This window comes from Lepus europaeus, chromosome 14 (assembly GCF_033115175.1).
Source record: "Lepus europaeus isolate LE1 chromosome 14, mLepTim1.pri, whole genome shotgun sequence".
NCBI classification, from domain to species: Eukaryota; Metazoa; Chordata; class Mammalia; order Lagomorpha; family Leporidae; genus Lepus; species Lepus europaeus.
In genome coordinates this window covers 94,892,508-94,913,902 of record NC_084840.1, presented here as the reverse complement: position 1 = coordinate 94,913,902, position 21,395 = coordinate 94,892,508, and the positions used below count along the sequence as shown (strand labels likewise).

General features: G+C 47.5%; 1 protein-coding gene across 3 annotated transcripts in view; it reads right to left on the bottom strand.

Annotated features, from left to right (window-relative positions):
• The window catches only part of ARHGAP21 (Rho GTPase activating protein 21), a 144,802-nt gene that overhangs the window by 15,923 nt on the left and 107,484 nt on the right, over window positions 1-21,395 (bottom strand). For all 3 annotated transcript variants that reach the window (XM_062211178.1, XM_062211175.1, XM_062211177.1), the window contains 5 exons: window positions 9,048-9,206; window positions 8,804-8,906; window positions 5,016-5,052; window positions 2,241-2,366; window positions 802-1,086 (listed from right to left, as the gene is read on the bottom strand). In XM_062211178.1, coding sequence (XP_062067162.1) covers window positions 802-1,086; window positions 2,241-2,366; window positions 5,016-5,052; window positions 8,804-8,906; window positions 9,048-9,206 — 710 coding nt within the window. The remainder of the gene's footprint in view (window positions 1-801; window positions 1,087-2,240; window positions 2,367-5,015; window positions 5,053-8,803; window positions 8,907-9,047; window positions 9,207-21,395) is intronic.

The window sequence follows — 21,395 nt, the reverse complement described above, 5'->3', positions numbered from 1 at the left end:
AGACTTAGTGACAATGACTAAGAACACCATTTGCATAACTTTGTCATTAACATAGGTGTTCCTGAGTACCATGACCAAAGGAAAAACTCTGCTTGTTTTGTTCGTTATAACAGCAGGACTGAAAAGTGAGAAGAGTGTACAAGGAAAAAAAACCAAAACGCACCCATGATTTGTAAAACATGAATGCTGGCTCGAGCAAAGCTAGAGTTAATCACAGCAAGATTTCTTGATACAGATCATAACCATGTACATTTTAAAAACTATCTTCACTTCCGAAATTCTTGCTGGGAAAGTTATCTTGCTGGTTGGGAATCAGAAACTCTGCCCCTTCACACGAATCACTGACAAGAAAACCTGCCTTATAATTGACTTTTGCTAATACAAGTTTTCTTAGTTTTTGTACTCTAGTAGGCGATATCCTTCCATGAACAGCAACCATCTAGCTGTCTCTCTGCGTTCACATAGCCATTGGCTTGATAAACATCATCACAGCCGCCCTGTCACCCTGTGGTCACAAAGGCCTCGAGCAGGACGAGGGACCGGGCCTCCTGCTCTGTGGAGCTGAGGGCCACTGTGAAGTGTGCACAGGGCCAGCCAGGCCCACGGTTTGCCCTCCGCACTGATGTTTCCAGTGAGTGAACAGAATGTAAAACAGGTACACCTGAGTGGGCCTTGTGCTCACCCACTTTGTAAACAAGAGCGTGGCACAGTTGGTTGTGAGAACGCCCCGTGAGATTCGGGCCGCCTTGGGCAGGCAACATGGAGACAGGGCTGGCGTCCCACCAGGCTCTGACCACGCACCTCTTCGTTCAGGTTGCTGCTGTCCTGGATGGTCTTGATCCAGGCCAACATGTCGTCTCGGTCTTCCGCCTGGAACAGGCACTCGCGGTCGGACGTGGTGAGCCGGAACACGTTCTTCCGCTTGGTCTCGCTGTAGGAGATGTCTATGAGGCACGCGCTCACGCTGATGGGCTGCTCCTCCTCACACGGCGCGGCCTGCTCCCTCTTGTCCTTGTACAGGTACAGCGAGTGGCCCCGCAGCACGACGTACATCTGCTTCCACGGCCGGATGCTCCCACCGACCCTCTGGAAAACAGCGCACGCTCCTGAGTGATCTACTGCTCGGCCAAGCCCCGGGCTGGGGGAGCACACTTGGTAACAGCTTGCATTCACATACAGACACAGACGCTGGTGCGGCAGGTGTCTGAGCTACTAACAGACCCATTTGCTAGGAGGGGAAGGGTAAAAAATTGTGGGGCACAAATCAAGTGAGGCAGTGTGTTCATATCAACATCAAGGATGGTGAAACCCCAACTTGAATTTAACTGGGAAGGTAAGATAAACAAAGAAATTCAAATAAGGCGAATATTGCAAAATGTATAAAAAATGCCAAGGGTGATCACAGGTCATAAGAAAAAAAAAGTAGTGGGGGGGGAGCTATTGTAATCCGTAAGCTGTACTTTGGAAATTTATGTTCATTAAATAAAATTAAAAAAAAAAAAGTAGTCAAGACAAGTGTAGGAGCGCCGATGATAAAAGGAGTTCCCCAAAGAAATGTATACATAATGAATTAACAAAGGTGATCAAATTTACAAGGCTAAGCGACACTATCCACATCCAAGGAGGACTTCTTAAAAATTGTAACTCTTCTGGCAGTGTTAAAAAGCTCTCATACATAAGCTGTTCAAATCCTGCAAGGAAATTGTACGGCAAAAATGCTACGGTATTTGAATCTACATAGGGAAGCATAGATCGTGGGACTGCTCTGTGAGTAGACTTACTAGTGTTCCTAACGAGCGGGCAGGAAAAGTGGGCTAGTGGTTAAGGCGCCTGCCTCTCACCATCAGAGGGCCTGCGCGCAACACCTGGCCCTGGCTCCCTACTGCAGCTTCCTGCAGACCCTGGGAGCCAGCGGTCAGTTCATCTGGTTTGGTCCTTTGCCTAGTTCTCTTTCTCTGCCTCTCAAATAATAATAATAAATAAATGCAATAAAAGCAGAGGTCTTTCCTCAGTACTTTGATTTCATTTTCATTTTGCCAAAATGTAAGTATCTTTGGTGTTACACATGTTCTTCCATATGCAGGTGACATAGGATGAAGAGCAGTCAATGGCTAACAGTTTCCAAGTTTTCCTTGATGTAGCCAAAGACTATGTTGAGTCCTCAGCCTGGACCTCTCGTGGTTTTAGGTACAGACAACAGGCCGCCCTCTGACGCTCATGGGGCCCAGCCCAGGCCCTACCTTGCCCTTGTCGGTGATGAGGGGCCGGAAGTGGAGCCACCCTTCCTTGGCGGCATCACTGAAAACCTCTGAGGAGGAGTCCTTCCGGGATCCGGAGTCTTCCGATGTCTTCTGGCTGTCTGTGATCTACAGAAAAGGCCAAGAAAACAGTACAGTGTGAGCCTCTTCCTTTATAAATATTTGCACACTGAAATTCCTTTGCTGAGAAAGTCCAAAGTTTCAAGTGAAAAACCCTGACTTTATCACTTACTTTAGAAAAAAATGTCCAGTCTTATTAAAAAATGTGAATTGACTGCCATCATTTTTTAAGGCATTTTATTTGGAAGGTAGTAGCAGATCAAGAGCGAGAGAGAGTTTCAATGTGCTGGTTCACTCCCTAAACGCCCACAGCAGATGGGGCTGGGCCAGGGCAAAGCCAGGAGCCTGGATCAGGGTGGGCGGCAGCACCCACGCACCGGAGTCACTACCTGCTGCTCCCACGTGTGCATCAGCAGAGAGCCGGGCTCAAAGCCAGGCGCTCCGATGCAGCATGCCAGTGTCCCAAGTGGTAGTTTAACCTGCTGTATACTACTGCACCACCCAGCCCCTTTTGCAAAACTCATCTGAAGGCATTTAGTCATTAGGAAGACAACTGAAGTATTTGTCCTGCTCTCTTGTGCATGTGTTTTAATGAACAAAGATGAATGATGTTTTAAAGAGATGGTGGGGCCGGCGCCGTGGCTCACTTGGTTAATCCTCTGCCTGTGGCGCCGGCATCCCATATGGGCACCAGTTCTAGTCCCGGTCGCTCTTCCAGTCCAGCTCTCCGCTGTGGCCCGGGAGGGCAGTGGAGGATGGCCCAAGTGCTTGGGCCCCTGCACCTGCGTGGGAGACCAGGAAGAAGCACCTGGCTCCTGGCTTCGGATCAGCGTAGCGCCGGCCGTGGCGACCGTTTGGGGGGTGAACCAACAGAAGGAAGACCTTTCTCTCTGTCTCTCTCACTGTCTATAACTCTACCTGTCAAATAAATAAATACAATAAGTAGAGAGAGGGTAATGTTGTGTGCCACCGCAGGCCGGGGGCAGCGAGATGCAGCAGTAATGGCTGAGTAGCAGCTCTGCGGCGGTGCCGAGGCCAGGCCTCACCGCAGAAAAGCTGTGTGCATGAAATCTGCAGGGGGGGCTCTCAGAGGAGAGCCCGAGGAAAGCAGCGTCCAGGGAGCACGCAAGCCAGTGAGTGTCACCGACTGCGATCGTGTTACACGCCCACCGTTCACCGTGAGTTCAGGGTCTGGTCGGCCATGGACACAGGGACAGAAGCCGGGAAGGGACAAATTGGGGGAGTAGAATGATCTGGCCACAGTGTGAAGGTCCCCCCGGCGGCCGTGTGCAGAAGGGGCTCTAAAGGGCCGAGCAGGAAAGGAGGGGTCAGTGGAGCAGCTGAGGGAGGCTGGTGGCGTGGACTGAAGGCGCCTACGTGGCGGTGGGGAGAAGTGTGCAGACTCAGCTTGTGTCTCGACAGTGGAGACGGGACCCGATGGGGGAGCAGGAGAGAAAAACGAGGCATGTGAGTGGATGGAAGCTGACACAGCGAGGTGGGGGAAACCAAGGGACAGTGAGTTGGGGGGGAGCCAGGTCTGGTGTCTGTGCAAACTTGAGTTGCTCCTTAACTACCAAAAAACACAGTGCCGCATCGGCAGCGCATGGGTTGCAGCCAGCAGTGTGGACTCTGGGAGGCCTCGGCGTGAGATCAGAGTGGGAAAGAACAAGCGCTAGGAAGAAGCTCTGGCCATCCCAGCGCTGCAGACACGCTGGCTAGAGAGAAGAGCCATCAAAGGCCAGAGCAGAAAAGAACGCCAAGACAGAAGCAGCACACGAAAGTGTTCCAGGAAGGTGGGGGACTTGGGGGGATCCCACTGAAAGGTCAGAGGAGGTAGAACCCACGGTCACCATTAGTCCTGGAGTCTGGAAGTCCCTAGCATGAGCTGTGTGGCCATTCTGATGTGTGTGGGCAGGACGAGTGGAACCTACAAGCCAATTTTCACAACATCTTGCTGTAAGACGGGAGCAGTAGGATAGGGGAGGTGGCTTCTAAGGAGGTATCTGTGCAGAGAGGAGGGGCCTCAGGGAGCGCCGGGAAAAGGCACCAAGAAACTGCACACGCGTCGCAAACGGAGTCTTTTTGCAGCCAAAACAAAGTGCTCCTTTAAGACCCCATTTGGGGTACCGCCTGTGTGATGGCGAATGAGACCCTGGAAGTGCCGCCCACGTGACAGAATTAGGCTCTAGACGTGCTGCCGTGGGATGGACAATGAGCGCCGAGGGAGAAGGTGGGAGGGGACAGAGCCCACAGAGGCACCGGGGTTGGACGCAGCTCCGTTGCAGGTGAAAAGGGTGGCGGCACAGCGCGTGGGGGTGAGTGACGGTGAGCGACAGTGGAGCCAGTGAATGGGGTGAGTCCTGTGTGGGTCCTGCTGCTCCAGTGAGGTACAGCGGCCAGGGCAGGGGAGAGGAGGGCGGCAGGAATGAAATCACAATACAGGGAAGCAAACGTGCACCCGAATACAGAATGACTGCTGGGCAGTTAGGTCTTGGCCTTGAATGTGTACTTCAAGCTAATTAAGAAAAAGGAGCCCAGTGTGCGTAAACCGTACACTTGATGACTACGTTAAGAAATTGTCAAAGCGCACTTAGACCAACTTTCCAAAAGCAGTACAGGAGAGATCGGTTTAAATAGCAAACGCCTGCCCACGGGCGAGCAGAAATACTTCTCTGGGTGCTTTACGGCACTACCAACCTTGATGGCCTTCAGGCTACACACGTGCTTAAAGGACCTGTTGGAAAAGAAGTACATAAACATTTGTCATCAGTCAAAAAGCACCTCAAAGACAGAAACATAATTTATTATAATTAGCCTTTCATTCATACGCTGACATTTAATCTTCACCATGATGGATGTTCACAGTTCAACATGAGAAAGATGGTTTATTTTATGCATTTTTTATTTTACATGATTATTTATTTCTAAGAAAGAGACATAGAAACAGAATGACTGGTTCATTCCTCAAATACACACACGAGTGGGGGCTGGGCCAGGCCAAAGTCAGAGCCCAAATCTCAATGCAGGTCTCCCGTGCGGGTGGCAGGGACCCAGGTGCTTGAGCCGTCACCTGCTGCCTCCCAAGCCACACATTAGCAGGAAGCTGGATCAGAGGTGCAACTGGGATTCGAGCCCTGGCCCTTGGATATGGGAAACCAGAGTACCAAGTAGAGCCTAACCACTGCACCCAAGACCCACCCTCAAATACTTAAACTTTGAATTTTCAGTCATAAGAAGCTTTCTTAGTTGACCTGGTAAATTAAAGATTTTTTGCCTATAGTGTGAGATTTTCTTTTCTTTTAGATCGAAGAATGAACTACTGAGGCTCCATTCTAGGCTTCCTGTTACTGGTTAACCGCAATTGTAGTGCTGGGTAATCCCCACAATGCTCATTATGATCCGAAAAGTAGGGGCCAGAAACAGCGCTCGAGAACAGTGCACCTGCACTTGGCCGGCAGGTGGAGCCCCTGAGCCACACGTGGCGCAGGGACCAGTCACCGCCCTCCACACACAAGCTCCGAGAACGCCCACAACAGGCAAGACCTAGGGCTTCTGAAGACAGGTTCAGTTACAGTCTTCACAACCACGTAACGTGTACTGGGGGATGAGGCTGCTTTAGTCTCAGACTTCATTTATGGAACTTAGAATTTTAAGATGCGATCCCCATGTCCGGCAGCATCAGCAGCCACTCACTGAACCACAACCCAAACACGGTGACGATAAAAATAGATGGGACACATGAGACGCATGGCCCAAGCGGAACCACCAGGCCTGGTCTCAGATCACAAAGCCCTTGCTCCCTTGTTGGTACCCACAGGAACAGGCACTGGAGCTGTGGCAGGAGGGCAGGGTGGCCCAGTGTGCACCTGCTGTAGGGTGAAGGAGACTCAGACGTGGGGGTGAACGACCAGCTCACAATCCAACTTCCTGCCAGCTGGGGCACCCACCCTGGGTACACTTCACACAAACCTCCTTGAGCGCCCAGTCCAGGAAGAACTAATGCACTGTTTTTATAAAGGCTTATTTTACTTATTGATAGAGAGAGGAAGAGAGAGAGACCTGCCATACACTGGTTCACTCCCCAGATGCCTGCAATAGCCAGGGCTGGGCCAGGCCAAAACGAGGAGCCTGGAACTCCATCCGGGTCTCCCACATGAGTGGCAGGGCCCCAAGTACTTGGGCCATCCACTTCTGTTTCCTTCTCAGGTGCATTAGCAGGGAGCTAGATCAGAAGTGGAGCAGCCAGGACTCCAACTGGTGTTCCAATATGGATACCAGTGTTGCTGCACCACAACGCTGGCCCCCAAGAATAACTAATTTTATAGACCAATAAATAATCAGAACCTTCAGAAGATCTTAAAGATGATATAAAAAACTTTCTTGACAGAAGGTTCAATATCGTAAAAGTTATTAATATTCCCTAAGTTGAATTATAAATTAAACATTGTGCAATGAAAATACACATAAGGACCCAAGAAATGGAAAACCTGCATTTAAGCCATACAATAATGATGGGTAAAAGCCACCAGACAGGAAAAGAATTATAATACCACTAGAACTCCTGGGAGCTGGTGGATATGGGCAGAGGAGTCCCAGATAAAACTCACGACCTAGAACAGAGTAGTACGTCACGCACAGGTTGTATCGGAGGGAAGGAGTGCCATGCAACAGGTGCTGTGGCGACAGGAGAGACTGGACAGCATGAGCTGGCGCTCTGCCTCACTAATGAGAACAGGTCAGTTCCAGATGAAATTCAAGTTGTAGGTATACCAAAGAGAAGACCATGCACATTTGAGAAGTAAATATGGAAGAATTTTGTTTTAATTCTGGACAGGCTTTTTAGTATGATTCAAAAATCCAATGTCCATAATCAAACAACAAATATGACCACAGAAAAATTTTAAACATTTTTGCCTGATTTTTTAAAAAAATGGAAGAAATGTTTTTATTTGAAAGGCCAAGTGACAGAAAGAGAGGGAAAGATAGTGAGAAAGACGTCTCCCATCCACTGGTTCTCCCAAAATGCCTGTGACGGCTGACACTGCAACCAGGAACTCCATCCAGGTCTCCCAGGTAGATGGCAAGGACCCAAGTTCTTGAGCCATCACCTCCTGCCTCCTATGGTCTGAATTAGTAGGAAGCTGGGTCAGAGGCAGAGATGGGACTCCATCCCAAGCCCTCTGATAAGCCATGCAGGCTCCACTGTGCCACACAGCTGCTCAGAAACGAAAAATACTGCTTGGGGAAAGACTTGCAACATTTATTAGAGTAATAGTTTCCTTGACATAAGAGCACACAGAAGAAAAGCCAGTAGGGAATGGGCAGAAAAAATGAAAAGGCAATTCACAGAAAATATAAATATCTCAGATATGAAATGGTGTTCAGGGGCCGGCGCTGTGGTGCAGTGGGTTAAGGCCCTGGCCTGAAGCACCGGCATTCCATATGGGCGCCAGTACAAGTCCCAGCTGCTCCACTTCTCATCCAGCTCTCTGCCATGGCCTGGGAAAGCAGTAGAAGATGGCCCAAGTCCTTGGGTCCCTGCACCCACGTAGAAGACCTGGCAGAAGCTCCTGGCTCCTGGCTTTGGATTGGCACAGCTCTGGCCATTGCAGCCATCTGGGGAGTGAACCAGCAGATGGAAGGCCTCTCTCTCTGTCTCTACCTCTAACTCTTTCAAATAAATTAAATAAATCTTTAAAAAAAAAAAAGAAAGAAATGATGTTCAACTGATAAGCAAGTTTCAAATTGCAACTGTAAAAGGACACCATTAGATCCACCTAGAAAACCAAAGGTGAGAGGAACAGCAGAGACCTGCACACTGCTGGTGCAAATCTGATCTCGCATTGTCTTTGTGGGCAGTATCTAACAATAGATATCCATATAACAAATACTCACACCCATTGATGTAACCGTCCTGTGTTCAAGTCACTCATACATGTGCCAAATGAAGTGTGCACAAATATAGTCAATGATGTATTGTGGCAGCGTAGACTACATGTCTACTAATATGATATAAAATATTGGTTAATGTATTATGGTGCAACTATTCAATGGGAAATGAAGCAATCATGAAATAGAATCTCTAAAATCTGTGCACATACCATCAATCGTTTGTTTATGAAAATACACATACATATATATTTATATAAAAGCGTGTGGGTAGGTCATGGGCATATGTGATTCCATGCATAGGTTCACTGTAGAATTAGATGCAAACAGTGGCAAGGGTATGTCAGAGTGGAACTGAATAACTGGGAATGGCTATTGGATATATTAGTACCATGTCTGTGTATGACCTGGTTGTTGAAAATTTTTTTAAGGTTTAATTGAGTATGTTACCAAGTAACTTTGATTTTATTTACTTGCATTTCTAATTCTACAAAGTTATAAAATACAAGGTAGACACGAAAATCAGTATTTATGTTAAAATTATGCTGAATATCTATTCCTACATCAAGATTTAAGGCGCTACACCTGGGACTCACAATTTGGCATCTTCTCGGTAGTCATCCAGGCCCTCATCATACGATTTGGATCTTTCTGTCTTTGAGGCGGGCTGGGCATCCAGGCTGGGGGGTCCAATGGAGTCTGTAATTGAAAGCCAACATTTAGACACTGGTGGAGTCTGTTTCCGGATTCTGTTACCGGTGAAAAGATCCATGTGCCTGCTGCTCTCAGTGGGAAGCTGAGAAACGAGGGGTCATTTTCAGGACCACTCTTGAAACCTACCATGGTCGTGTGAAAGTTGCCTTCGAATTAGAGGAGCTGAGGTTGTAAGGCTGGGAGGGACGGTGGCTCTAGAGGGGACTTGAGAGGTAGAGGCCGAGATGACAGCAGAAGCAGAGATGTGTGCGATGTCATGGTCAATGCTAGGGCTGGTGGGTTCGTCTACAAGGAAAGAGGAAAGACAATATCCACGTTAAGTAGCCTAATGGCTAACTTTGGTGATTCAACACTTGCCCATCAGAGCACCAATGCTCTGCTGAAAAAAAAAAAAATCTACTTACACAGCTGGAGTCATTCCAAATAGTTCTGAGAAGACAGTTTAGTAAAAGGAGTTGCTCCTTCAACTGATTACCAGGCCAAAGTTTAGAGATACTCAGACCCTACACCTATGAAACCACAGCGATAACCGTACACCGCCCTACAAGAATCAGCTTTCCAAGTTTAAAAATATTACAGATCGTCATTTCAGGAACCTCACAAGGGTGATTTGGGAGAACCCCCACACAAGGTTGTCTTCCACTTCTGTAGAAAAACAAAGTCCAGGCGACAGCTGCCAGAGGAAGCTAGGTACCTGTCTACTTGGTACTTCTGTGCAAATCGGCAACAGGTGTCTTCCTCCCAGGCAGAGGGTGAGCCTCCCCGATGAGCAGAGATGCTGGGCACCTTTGTGGACATGTAACTATCCCAGGGCCAGGAATCTGAAGCTTCTGGCAAACCTGCTTTGTCACGCACGCAGGGCTGCACGTGCACGCATGAGGACAGCAGCCACCACGTCAGTGGTGTCTCCCCAGTGCTAACACCAGGCTGAATCCATGACACGGAACACTTCACTTAAGACTACGGACTGCTGAGAAGCAGGATCTCAGTTGCAGAAACCATGGCAGGGAAGTCACTGGTGTACAGCTCCAAACCCTGCAGAACGGGATTCGAACCCAGGCAGTGACGCCACAGGTCCTGCGCTTTAAGTATAAATTATATTGTTTTCCCACTGGTGAACAATAGCTCTGTGCAAAATTCACTTTTGGGGGCAGGTGCTGTGGCGTAGTGGATAAAGCTGCTGCCTGCAATGCCAGCATCCCATATGGGTGCTGGTTCATGTCCCAGCTCACTGCTCATGGCCTGGGAAAAGCAGAGGAAGATGGGCCAAGTGCCTGGGCCCCTTCAACCCATGTGTGAGACCCAGAAACTGCTCTTTGTTCTTAGGTTCAGCCTGAACCTGGCCATTGTGGTCATCTGAGGAGTGAACCAGCAGATGAAAGAACCCTCTCTCTTTCTAACTCTTTTAAATGAATAAATAAATCTTAAAAAAAAAAAAAAAACAACTTTGACTGTTACACAAACATCAGTGGTTTAACTTCTGCTATTTTAGGCTACAGAATGTACGTTAATAGGAAGCCAGCAATATAATTCTTAAGATTAAATACCCTAGGATGAACCCTTTCAAGATTATAATAATTTCAAAACATTAAATTACTTTAATTTTGATCAAATTCCAAGAATGCTTTATTTTAAAGATCAACATTTTAGCCAAGAAGACTAATAAAACCACAAAATTATAATATTTCAATTTCATGCTAAAAATCAGTAAATTCTTAATTTTTTTTTTACAATTTTGTTAAAACCAAATCTTTCTAGCTCAAGAGACAACATTTTGAAACTTTCTCTACGACCAAGTTTTACTAGGTATACAACTGTCTACTATCATATGGTTACGAGAAGGCAATCACCTTTTCCTCTAAGGCAAGCAGATACTGAGATATTTTAATGAAAACAGTGAGATTTCACCAAAGCACGCAGTATTACGACACGCAGCAGCATGGAAATCCCCACAAACTGAACCACCTCTTGGCAGGTGACTCCCGGCTGCGGTCAGCAGGTCTGAGGAGCCCACGGTCCACACATCCGTAAGGACCGGTCAGTCTGTGAAGGGCGGGAGAGCACTGTCCCTTAGACGCTATCTGGCTGGTGCCACACTAACGGGCTCACGAGATTTCTGAAGCCAAGACATTCATGCGAATGGTTCAGATGAGATGTACTGCACAAAATTCAGAGAACAGATATAAAGGATTTTTTAGAAGTGATACGATGGGGGCTGGCACTGTGGCACAGCTGGTGAACCCATTGCCTGCATCACCGGCATCCACGTGGGCACCAGTCAAGTCCCAGCTGTAACATTTCCAATCCAGCTCCCTGCTTACGGCCTGGGAAAGCAGCGAAAGATGGCCAAGTGCTTGGGCCCCTGCACCCACGTGGGAGACTCGGATGGAGCTCCTGTTTCCTGGCTTCAACCAGGCCCAGATCCAGCTGTTGCAGCCATTTGGGGAGTGAACCAGCAGATGGAAGATTTCTCTCTCTTTTCCTCTAACTCTGTCACATGAAATAAATAAATCTTTTAAAAAATGATATTATACTATAAAATACATATTACAATCGAACTGTCTACGTGGTGCTCAGGAGACGCGGTTTCTCCAGGAAAGCCAGGATCCCCTGGGGCCCTGTGAGGTCACCGGCCTCAGGAGTGCCCGTGAGGTGCTACAGACACATTTTTCAGAGGATTTTCTGCTTTGCAAAGTAATGTGAACGTTATCAGATCAGTTATTTAAAACATCATGAGGTGGGGCCGGCGCTGTGGCTCACTTGGTTAATCCTCTGCCTGCAGCACCAGCACCCCATGTGGGCACCGGTTCTAGTCCCGGTTGCCCCTCTTCCAGTCCAGCTCTCTGCTGTGGCCCGGGAAGGCAGTGGAGGATGGCCCAAGTGCTTGGGCCCTGCACCCCATGGGAGGCCAGGAGAAGCACCTGGCTACTGGCTTCAGATGGGCACAGCGTTGGCCGTGGCGGTCATTTGGGGAGTGAACGAACAGAAGGAAGACCTTTCTCTCTGTCTCTCTCACTGTCTAACTCTGTCAAATAAATAAAAAATTTTTTTTAAAAAAATCATGAGATGAAATGCAAAATATGCATAGATTAAGGGTGAAATGAACTTCCAAAGGCAATTATGTTACGATCTGGAATTTCCTGGTGATATTGTTTAATTTTTATTAAGTTTGGAAGAAATTTTTTTTTTTTGACAGGCAGAGTGGACAGTGGACAGTGAGAGAGAGAGAGACAGAGAGAAAGGTCTTCCTTTTTGCCGTTGGTTCACCCTCCAATGGCCACTGCGGCCGGCGCAGCGCGCTGATCTGAAGGGGGGAACCAGGTGCTTCTCCTGGTCTCCCATGCGGGTGCAGGGCCCAAGCACTCGGGCCATCCTCCACTGCACTCCCGGGCCACAGCAGAGAGCTGGACTGGAAGAGGAGCAACTGGGATAGAATCCGGCGCCCTGACCAGGACTAGAACCCGGGGTGCCGGCGCCGCAAGGTGGAGGATTAGCCTGTTGAGCCACAGCGCCGGCCGGAAGAAATTTTTGAAACACACTCGATTTAAATCTGCATTTCAGGTAAATGAGTCTTCAAAATGTCCGTGTAGGCCGGCGCCGCGGCTCACTAGGCTAATCCTCCGCGCCTTGCGGCGCCGGCACACCGGGTTCTAGTCCCGGTCGGGGCACCGATCCTGTCCCGGTTGCCCCTCTTCCAGGCCAGCTCTCTGCTGTGGCCAGGGAGTGCAGTGGAGGATGGCCCAAGTGCTTGGGCCCTGCACCCCATGGGAGACCAGGAGAAGCACCTGGCTCCTGCCATCGGATCAGCGCGATGAGCTGGCTGCAGCGGCCATTGGAGGGTGAACCAACGGCAAAAGGAAGACCTTTCTCTCTGTCTCTGTCTCTCACTGTCCACTCTGCCTGTCAAAAAAAAAAAAAAGTCCGTGTAAAATGTGTACTACGGAAAAGTACGCATGGATTTCAACACTTTTTTGTGCCAAAATAAGCTTATCTTTAAATTCCATCTTCCCATGAGTTTTCAAGTCCCCGCGCGTGTTTCCAGCAAGGTTAGAAGGCAGATCCCTGCCTAGGACGGCAAGTGTTTGTCCACGAGGGAGCAGGAATGAATGCTGGGCTGAGCCTCTCAGCACCGCCTGCATTCCTCATGGTAAATGCACTGCACTGGCATGAAAGGGAAAAGGAAATTTACCTTTAAAACATACTAGTTACATTACCTCATATTCATGACGTATGCTAATAAATCCAATTCTTTATTCCTTTTAACAAATATGAGAACTTTCCTATTGTATGTAAAATATTACTCCTGTTATGATTACCTTATTTCCTAGTATGAGAAAACAGACATTACTTATCTCTTCAAATGGAAAACAAACATTTTCATTCTCGTATACAAATTTATTCAAAATCATTGTGCTTTCAGCTAATTTATAGCTTTTTAAATATTCAAACTTAGGGGTTGACGCTGTGGCGCAGTAGGTTAATGCCCTGTCCTGAAGTGCCGGCATCCCATATGGGTGCTAGTTCAAGACCTGGCTGCTCCACTTCTGATTCAGCTCTCTGCTGTGGCCTGGGAAAGCAGTAGAAGATGGCCCAAGTGCTTGGGCCCCTGCACCCACGTGGGTGACCCAGAGGAAGCTCCTGGCTTTGGATTGGTGCAGCTCCGGCCGTTGCAGCCAACTGGGGAGTAAACCATCAGATGGAAGACCCCTCTCTCTCTCTCTCTCTCTCTCTGCCTCTCCTCTCTCCGTGTAACTCTTTCAAATAAATAAATCTTAATATTCTGTCAGATGAAAACAAGTTCTACATTAAGACTTTAAATACTGAATTAACAGAGGTACAGACATCAAGCGGTATAATCATTCATGTCAAACTGATTTACGTCATCAAAGAACTGACTTCAGAAATGAGGCCGCAATTCACATTTCATTAAAAGCCCCATAGCTCCTTATAATACAAAGAACATGGAAGAAAACAAGTTATGGTATATTAAAACTAATGTGATCATTGTTTCTTAAACTGTTAAAAAATATAGGCCTAAATGTCTAAAAAGGTTGTCTTATTTTTTGAAAACAGCGTGTCCCAAAGGTGGACAAATAATCCTAAAAGATCATATATACGCCATAATTCCATATGGATTTTTTAAAGTTGAGGATACTGTAAAGTTATTATGTTTATATTGATTATTCATATCTGAATAAACTTTTAACGTGATTTATTTTTATTAATATTCTAAAAGAATATTTTATAGATATAGAAAAATCTAGAAAAATGAAGCCATGCACAAAAGTCAAACGGACATACTGTGAAACTTTATGTATACCTGTTAGTGTTATTTTCTGGAAAAAAAAAAAAAAGGAGTGGGGAGCCCTCACACAAAGATACTTCAGAAGTTCATAGAAAAAAGGAATTAAAAGATAATTAAGTTTATCTTGGTATAGAAAATTTCTGAAGGTCCCTCATATGCATGGGCATCTTTTTAACTCCATTTTTCACAAACTTTTGAAGCACTCTCATATGTAAAGAGCTCTTATAAATAAAGAACCGCTATAATCACAACAGAAAAAGAGGAAAGCCCACGGAAAGACACAGAAGAGACACAAAGCTAGTAAACTGTGCAAACCACGGGTGAAATTCTCCTAAGCAGGCGAGAGGCTCCCACCTGTCAGCTGGTGCCCATCGCCCCTCGTGACGTGCTCGGCCCCTTGATTCCTCCATGCACTCCCTCCCCAGGCCACCCGCAGAGCCTGGCCACCAATCAGCTGCCGCCTCCAGTGCTGAGGCTCAGTGGGATTGGCCAGCTTGCCTTGCCCTACAGGGCACGGGCATGTGATCATGATCCAGGCCACACCAATCCCAGGGCCCTGCCCTGAGTCCACAGTGACCGGCCAGGGGCTGAGAACTTGACCCTGTCAAGACCCCTTTCAGTGCCTCCCGCAGATGCACTAGTGGACACTGAGAAAACCAGCCGTTCTCTTCCCTTTCCTGGGGACAAGAAGTGCGAACAATCAACACATGCTAAGCTGCTAGTGACCACTTTTTCTACCAAGTGGAGAAAAAATGAGAATGAAGGAGAGGCCGGCGTCGTGGCTTAACAGGCTAATCCTCCGCCTTGCGGCGCCGGCACACCAGGTTCTAGTCCCGGTTGGGGCGCCGGATTCTATCCTGGTTGCCCCTCTTCCAGTCCAGCTCTCTGCTATGGCCCGGGAAGGCAGTGGAGGATGATCCAAGTGCTTGGGCCCTGCACCCCATGGGAGACCAGGAGAAGCACCTGACTCCTGGCTTCGGATCAGCGCGGTGCACCGGCCGCAGAGGCCATTGGAGGGTGAACCAACGGCAAAGGAAGACCTTTCTCTCTGTCTCTCTCTCACACTATCCACTCTGCCTGTCAAAAAAAAAAAAAAAAAAAAAAAAGAATGAAGGAGAAAAGCTGAGAAAAAATTCAATTTTGCTGACTTTTCCTGCATATCCACAGCCTGCCACGAATGGAATCAGGTCTACCCAGAGCTTCTTTGGAGCTAAGATAAATTGGGGGCTAATTTTAAATAACACTGTATAGTCTGTGACCAATATAAAGGTGGAGGACAATGTGCCTGGGGCTCCCTCTGACCAGCACATGCCTGCCACCCACACCTACATCCAGTGCTGCAGGTTACAGCCAGCCCAGAAAAGGCCCGGTCCACAATGTGCCGAGTCACCAAGAACGCCCCTCCCAGTGCCGTAATGGCTCTAGAAACAAGTGGGTTAGACACGTAACGTATGTTTTACAATTAGGGTCAAGAATAACTCAGTGGGGGCTGGTGTTGTGGCACAGTGGGTTAAAGCCCTGGCCCACAGTGTCAACAATCCATATGGATACTGGTTCCAGTCCCACTGTTCCACTTTGGATCCAGCTCCTTGCTGGTGAGTCTGGGAAAGTAGCAGAAGATGGCCCAAGTGCCTGGGCCCCTGCCACCCATGTGGGAGACCCGGATGAAGCTCCTGGCTCCTGGCTCCTGGCTTTGGCCTGGCCTGGCCCAGCCCCAGTCGCTGTGGCCATGTGGGGAGTGAATGAGTGGATGGAGGACTTCTGTCTCTTTAACTGTGCCTTTCAAATAAATAAATATTTGGAAAAAAAAAAAAAAACAGCTCAGTGAGACTGGCAGAATTTCTGAAATAGAATGTGGTAAGGCAGTTTCTCTACATTGTTCTGCATTTTACTTTCTCTCTGCTGGGAAGAGGCCCTCCTACTCTCTCCCCAAAAGCCAGCATAGTAACCGAAGGTACGTTCATACTACAATATTAGCTATTATTCCAGAGTAAACCGGATATTACAGGAGGAGAGGTAAATTTGATGAGTCGGAAGCAATGCTAAGTAACATAAGATTAAATAAGGACTTCCAAAGGAGCAGCCATAGGATACATACGCCTTTTTTCACTGGTCTGTTCCAACCCTTACACACAAGAACATTCACAGCAAAAGGCCTAAAATGTATACCTCAAGCACGCCAAAAGCTTACAATCTTTAGCCGGCACCACGGCTCACTAGGCTAATCCTCCGCCTTGCGGCGCCGGCACACCGGGTTCTAGTCCCGGTCGGGGCACCGATCCTGTCCCGGTTGCCCCTCTTCCAGGCCAGCTCTCTGCTGTGGCCAGGGAGTGCAGTGGAGGATGGCCCAGGTGCTTGGGCCCTGCACCCCATGGGAGACCAGGAGAAGCACCTGGCTCCTGCCATCGGATCAGCGCGGTGCGCCAGCCGCAGCGTGCCAACCACGGCGGCCATTGGAGGGTGAACCAATGGCAAAAAGGAAGACCTTTCTCTCTGTCTCTGTCTCTCACTGTCCACTCTGCCTGTCAAAAAAAAAAAAAAAAGCTTACAATCTTTGAGATTTTTTTTGTCTTTAAGGAAAATGAGAAATATTAATAGAATCTTTGTCTTAAACATAAATTCCAATGTGACAACTATCCTCTCTTTGCCTACTACTAAGTTTAAACCAAGGAATGAACAGTTACGTAAAGTTAAATTACCTTAATACGTGCAGAAGCTCTTTGCAAGTAGCAACTTACTCCTCCTTGGCAATGCCATTTTTTCATGACTGATGTTTTTATTTTTATAACCTGCATCAAACCCAGTGAAAAAAGTCGTCCTTAAAAAACTGGGTTCTCCAGGCAACTTTCACTTAATACCAAGTACTGAACAATACATTCATACTAAATATGAACATCAGGAGAAAGGGTTATAAAAACAGCATGCTGAACATTAAACTAACACGTTTACATTAAACCAAAAAGGATACAGTAGTAAGACTGTAGGACACTGCATACCATAGTGGAAAGATGATAAGAAATAAGACTCGAGTACACTAAAGTACATGTCTAGCCCGTGGTCGTCAGGAGACAGATCTTACTCTGAAACAGTAAGTCCTGTTACCCTGCACATGAGCTAGCAAGAGATGCCATCCCCGGGTTCCAACATCCCATTTTTAAAAAATACTACGCTAATCATCTGAGGTGCGTTTTTGTTAAGATCAAGCACATTTAATGGTCAGTTTCATAAACAGGCAGGGTGAAGTGCGCAACAGCAACACAGCAAGTCCTCGGCAAAAACCCCAGTGGAAGTGACAATGAGACATCGTGTTACAGATGCTTTGAATTTTTTAAGAGTTATTTCTCCACTTGAATGGGAGAGTGACACACACACACACAGAGACAGACAGACATTCTAGAAAGATATTCTCTATCCACTGATTCACTCCCCAAATGGCTACAATGGCTGGGGCTGGTCCAGGCCAAAGCCAGGTGCCCAGAGCTCCATCTGGGTCTCCCACATGGGTGGCAGGGCCCCAAATGCTTGGGCTATCCTCTTCTGCTTCCCCAGCTACATTAGCAGGGAGCTGGATCAGAAATGGAGCAGCCAGGACTCACACTGGCCCTCCAATATGGGGTGCTGGCATGGCAGACAGCAGCTCAGCTCACCGTGCCGTGACACCAGGCCCACTCTGCTGAATTTCTGCAGAGCCATAGACCAGACTAGTTACCCTCAGGTTTTAAGGTTTCAGGGGTGGCCAGTGCTGTGGCATAGCAGGTTAAGCCTCTGCCTGCAGCATCGGCATCCAATACAGGCGCTGATTCGAGTCCAGCTGCATGCTGGAATGCCTGGTTCAAGTCCTGGCTCCTCCACTTCCCAGGCCAGCTTCCTATTAATGTGCTCTCTGGAAGGTAGCAGGTGATGGCTCAAGTACTTGGGTCCTTGTCACCCATGTGGGAGACCCGAACGGGATTCCTGACTCATGGCTTTGGCCTGTACCAGCTCTGGCTGTGGCAGGCATTTGGGGGAGAGAAAAAGCAAATGCAAGATCTCTTTGTCTGCCTTTCAAATAAAACGAAAATAAATATTTTAAAAACAATTTTAAGGCCGGCGCCGTGGCTCAACAGGCTAATCCTCCACCTTGCGGCGCCGGCACACCGGGTTCTAGTCCCGGTTGGGGTGCCGGATTCTATCCCGGTTGCCCCTCTTCCACGCCAGCTCTCTGCTGTGGCCAGGGAGTGCAGTGGAGGATGGCACAGGTCCTTGGGCCCTGCACCCCATGGGAGACCAGGAGAAGCACCTGGCTCCTGCCATCGGAACAGCGCGGTGCACCGGCCACAGCGCGCCTACCGCGGCGGCCATTGGAGGGTGAACCAACGGCAAAAAGGAAGACCTTTTTCTCTGTCTCCCTCTACTGTCCACTCTGCCTGTCAAAAAAAATTAAAAAAAAAAATTTTTTTTAAAATAAATCAGTGTATCACCTATAACATAAAGAAGCTGGACTGGGTGACCAGCATGGTCAGTTCTAGTTCAAGAGCACCATAATCACACATCTGCTAAAGGGGTAGAATTATCTGCTCCATGTACGTGAAAATATGAACCAGGAGTATGCACTGAGCCTAGTGGTTACGATGCCCATGTCCCACCGTGAGCACCTGGACCCAACTCCTCAGCTCCTCTGGCTCCTGGCCCCAGCGTCCTGTCAATGCAGACCCTGGGAGGCAGCGGTAAGGATTCAGGCGACAGTCATGATGCACATGAGAGACCTTGCACTGTTTGCCCCTCTCTGTGTGACTCTCAAATAAATAAAAATACATAAAAACGTAAAAAGAAATGGCAAAAGGATGGCAAAATGAATCTGAGACAAAACCCTAGATGTAGCTAATACAGCAGTTTTTTTTTTTTTAACATCTTAATAATTGTTAAGAGTAGTATGGATGACAGAAATTAAAGCCAGGATTTTAGAACACATGTAACATTTATTTACTTGAAAGGCAGAGAGAAAGAGAGAGAGAGAGAGAATAAATACAAATATCTCCCATCCACTGGCTCACTCCTTAAATGCCCACAAGAGCTGGGGCTAGGCCAGGCTGAAGCTAGGAGCCTGAAGCCCAATCCTGGTTTCCTGTGTGGGTGACAAGGACCCACGTACTTGAGCTGCCTCCCTGGTGCCACCACAAGAAGTTGGATTAGAAGCAGAGGCAGGACTAGATATGGAATGTGGGCATACCAAGCAGGGGCGCAACCTGCTGCCCCGGAACACATCTTAACACCGCTACTGTCCAATTAACTCAGGAACGATTCATCACGGTGCTTTGCCGTTCCTAATGAAAGAAGCTGCGATTTATCTTCATGACCTATCCCGTAGCATTATTAAGTGTGTGGGGGTGGATGGGAGGGAGTTACACATCACTGTTAATGCCTAATATTCCCATTTACCTTCATTTTTCTAAATCCTGATGGTGCAAAAGAAACATTAGATGCGCAGCACCATGTAGGAGAATTTTTCTTTCTGTAAGAAACATCCTTAGCTCTGTGTTACGGTTAACGATGACTCAGCTCCCTTCTCTGACGTCTTCAGGATAAAGCCAAGGCACTCGGTTACTCTTCTGTACTGCCAAAGTGTTTTCAAATAACAAAAATAATTATTAAAATCTGAATGTAAGATTTTGTTAGTGGGGCCAGTGCTGTGGCACAGCAGGGTAAAGCCCTGGCCTGAAGCGCCGGCATCCCATATGGGCACCGGTTCTAGTGCCGGCTGCTTTTCTTCTGATCCAGCTCTCTGCTATGGCCTGGGAAAGCAGTAGAAGATGGCCCAAGTCCTTGGGCCCCTGCACCTGCATGGGAGACCGGAAAGAAGCTCCTGGCTCCTGGCTTTGGATTGACGCAGCTCTGGCTGTTGCGGCCATCTGGGGAGTGAACCAGCAGATGTCTCTACCTCTCTCTGTAACTCTCTCTTTCAAATACATAAAAATAAATCCAAAAGATTTTGTTAGTGACAGTATACAAGCATGTCTTTCTTTCTTTCTCCTTTACCTTTTTACTTAAATGTCACACAAAACAGCACGGAGGATACACCAACACACTCCAAAGTGTGTTCTAGAGTGTATACACCCATGAGAAATTCTAAATAAAAGGTCCCATGGTCCAATATTTCTGAGAGAATCATTATCTATTCTTCCTGGACAATTCACAGTACGCAGGAGAACACCAGCAATTCCGAAGAAACAACGTAAAGACAGGTGGATAAAAACGTGTCGCTTCTTAGCAACATTTAAAACGAATGGAATTAGTGTTCTTGGAACTCCCCAGAGTCTCTGTGCTTTAGGTCACCTCTGGTACTTGGCCTACTGTGTCTAAAATATGTACGTGCTACAGCTGGAGAAACACTTACGGGCCACATAAAGCCATAGATGCTAATAACAAAGGATGCAGCGTTATAGTTTTATCACTTCCACTCATCAAGGCACTGGCAACTCTTCTATCAATGGGCATTTGTAGGTGTTTATTTATTGAACAGCCCTGCCTTTAGAGCACACTAATACACATTTTTTAGACTTCCGCAAAGGATTTTTAGTTCATTAAAAAGTTAAATGTGTTTCAGATAAAAAAGTATACTTGTAGTTAAGCCTAAAAATGGGTACTTTTGATGTTAGGCTGTAAAAATGAGAATATACTAATATTCTTCTCAATGCCTTTACTTCAAACAGCATTAAGAACAGAAAAGTTCTGCAAAGCCTCAAGAAGTTGGCATTGCACCATCTCTGGGAGCACAGAGCTATGATGCACACATCCATGGAAGATGTTCACACACAGAAAGACAGGGACACAGACTACACACATCCATGGAGGATGTTCACACACAGACAGACAGGGACACAGACTACACACATCCATGGAGGATGTTCACACACAGACAGACAGGGACGCAGACTACACACATCCATGGAGGATGTTCACACACAGACAGACAGGGACGCAGACTACACACATCCATGGAGGATGTTCACACACAGACAGACAGGGACACAGACTACACATATCCATGGAGGATGTTCACACACAGACAGACAGGGACACAGACTACACACATCCATGGAGGATGTTCACACACAGAAAGTCAGGGACACAGACTCTACATTGCTTCTTTATTTCTCCTACTCCACTGGGTTCTTGGAAAAGTTCATGGA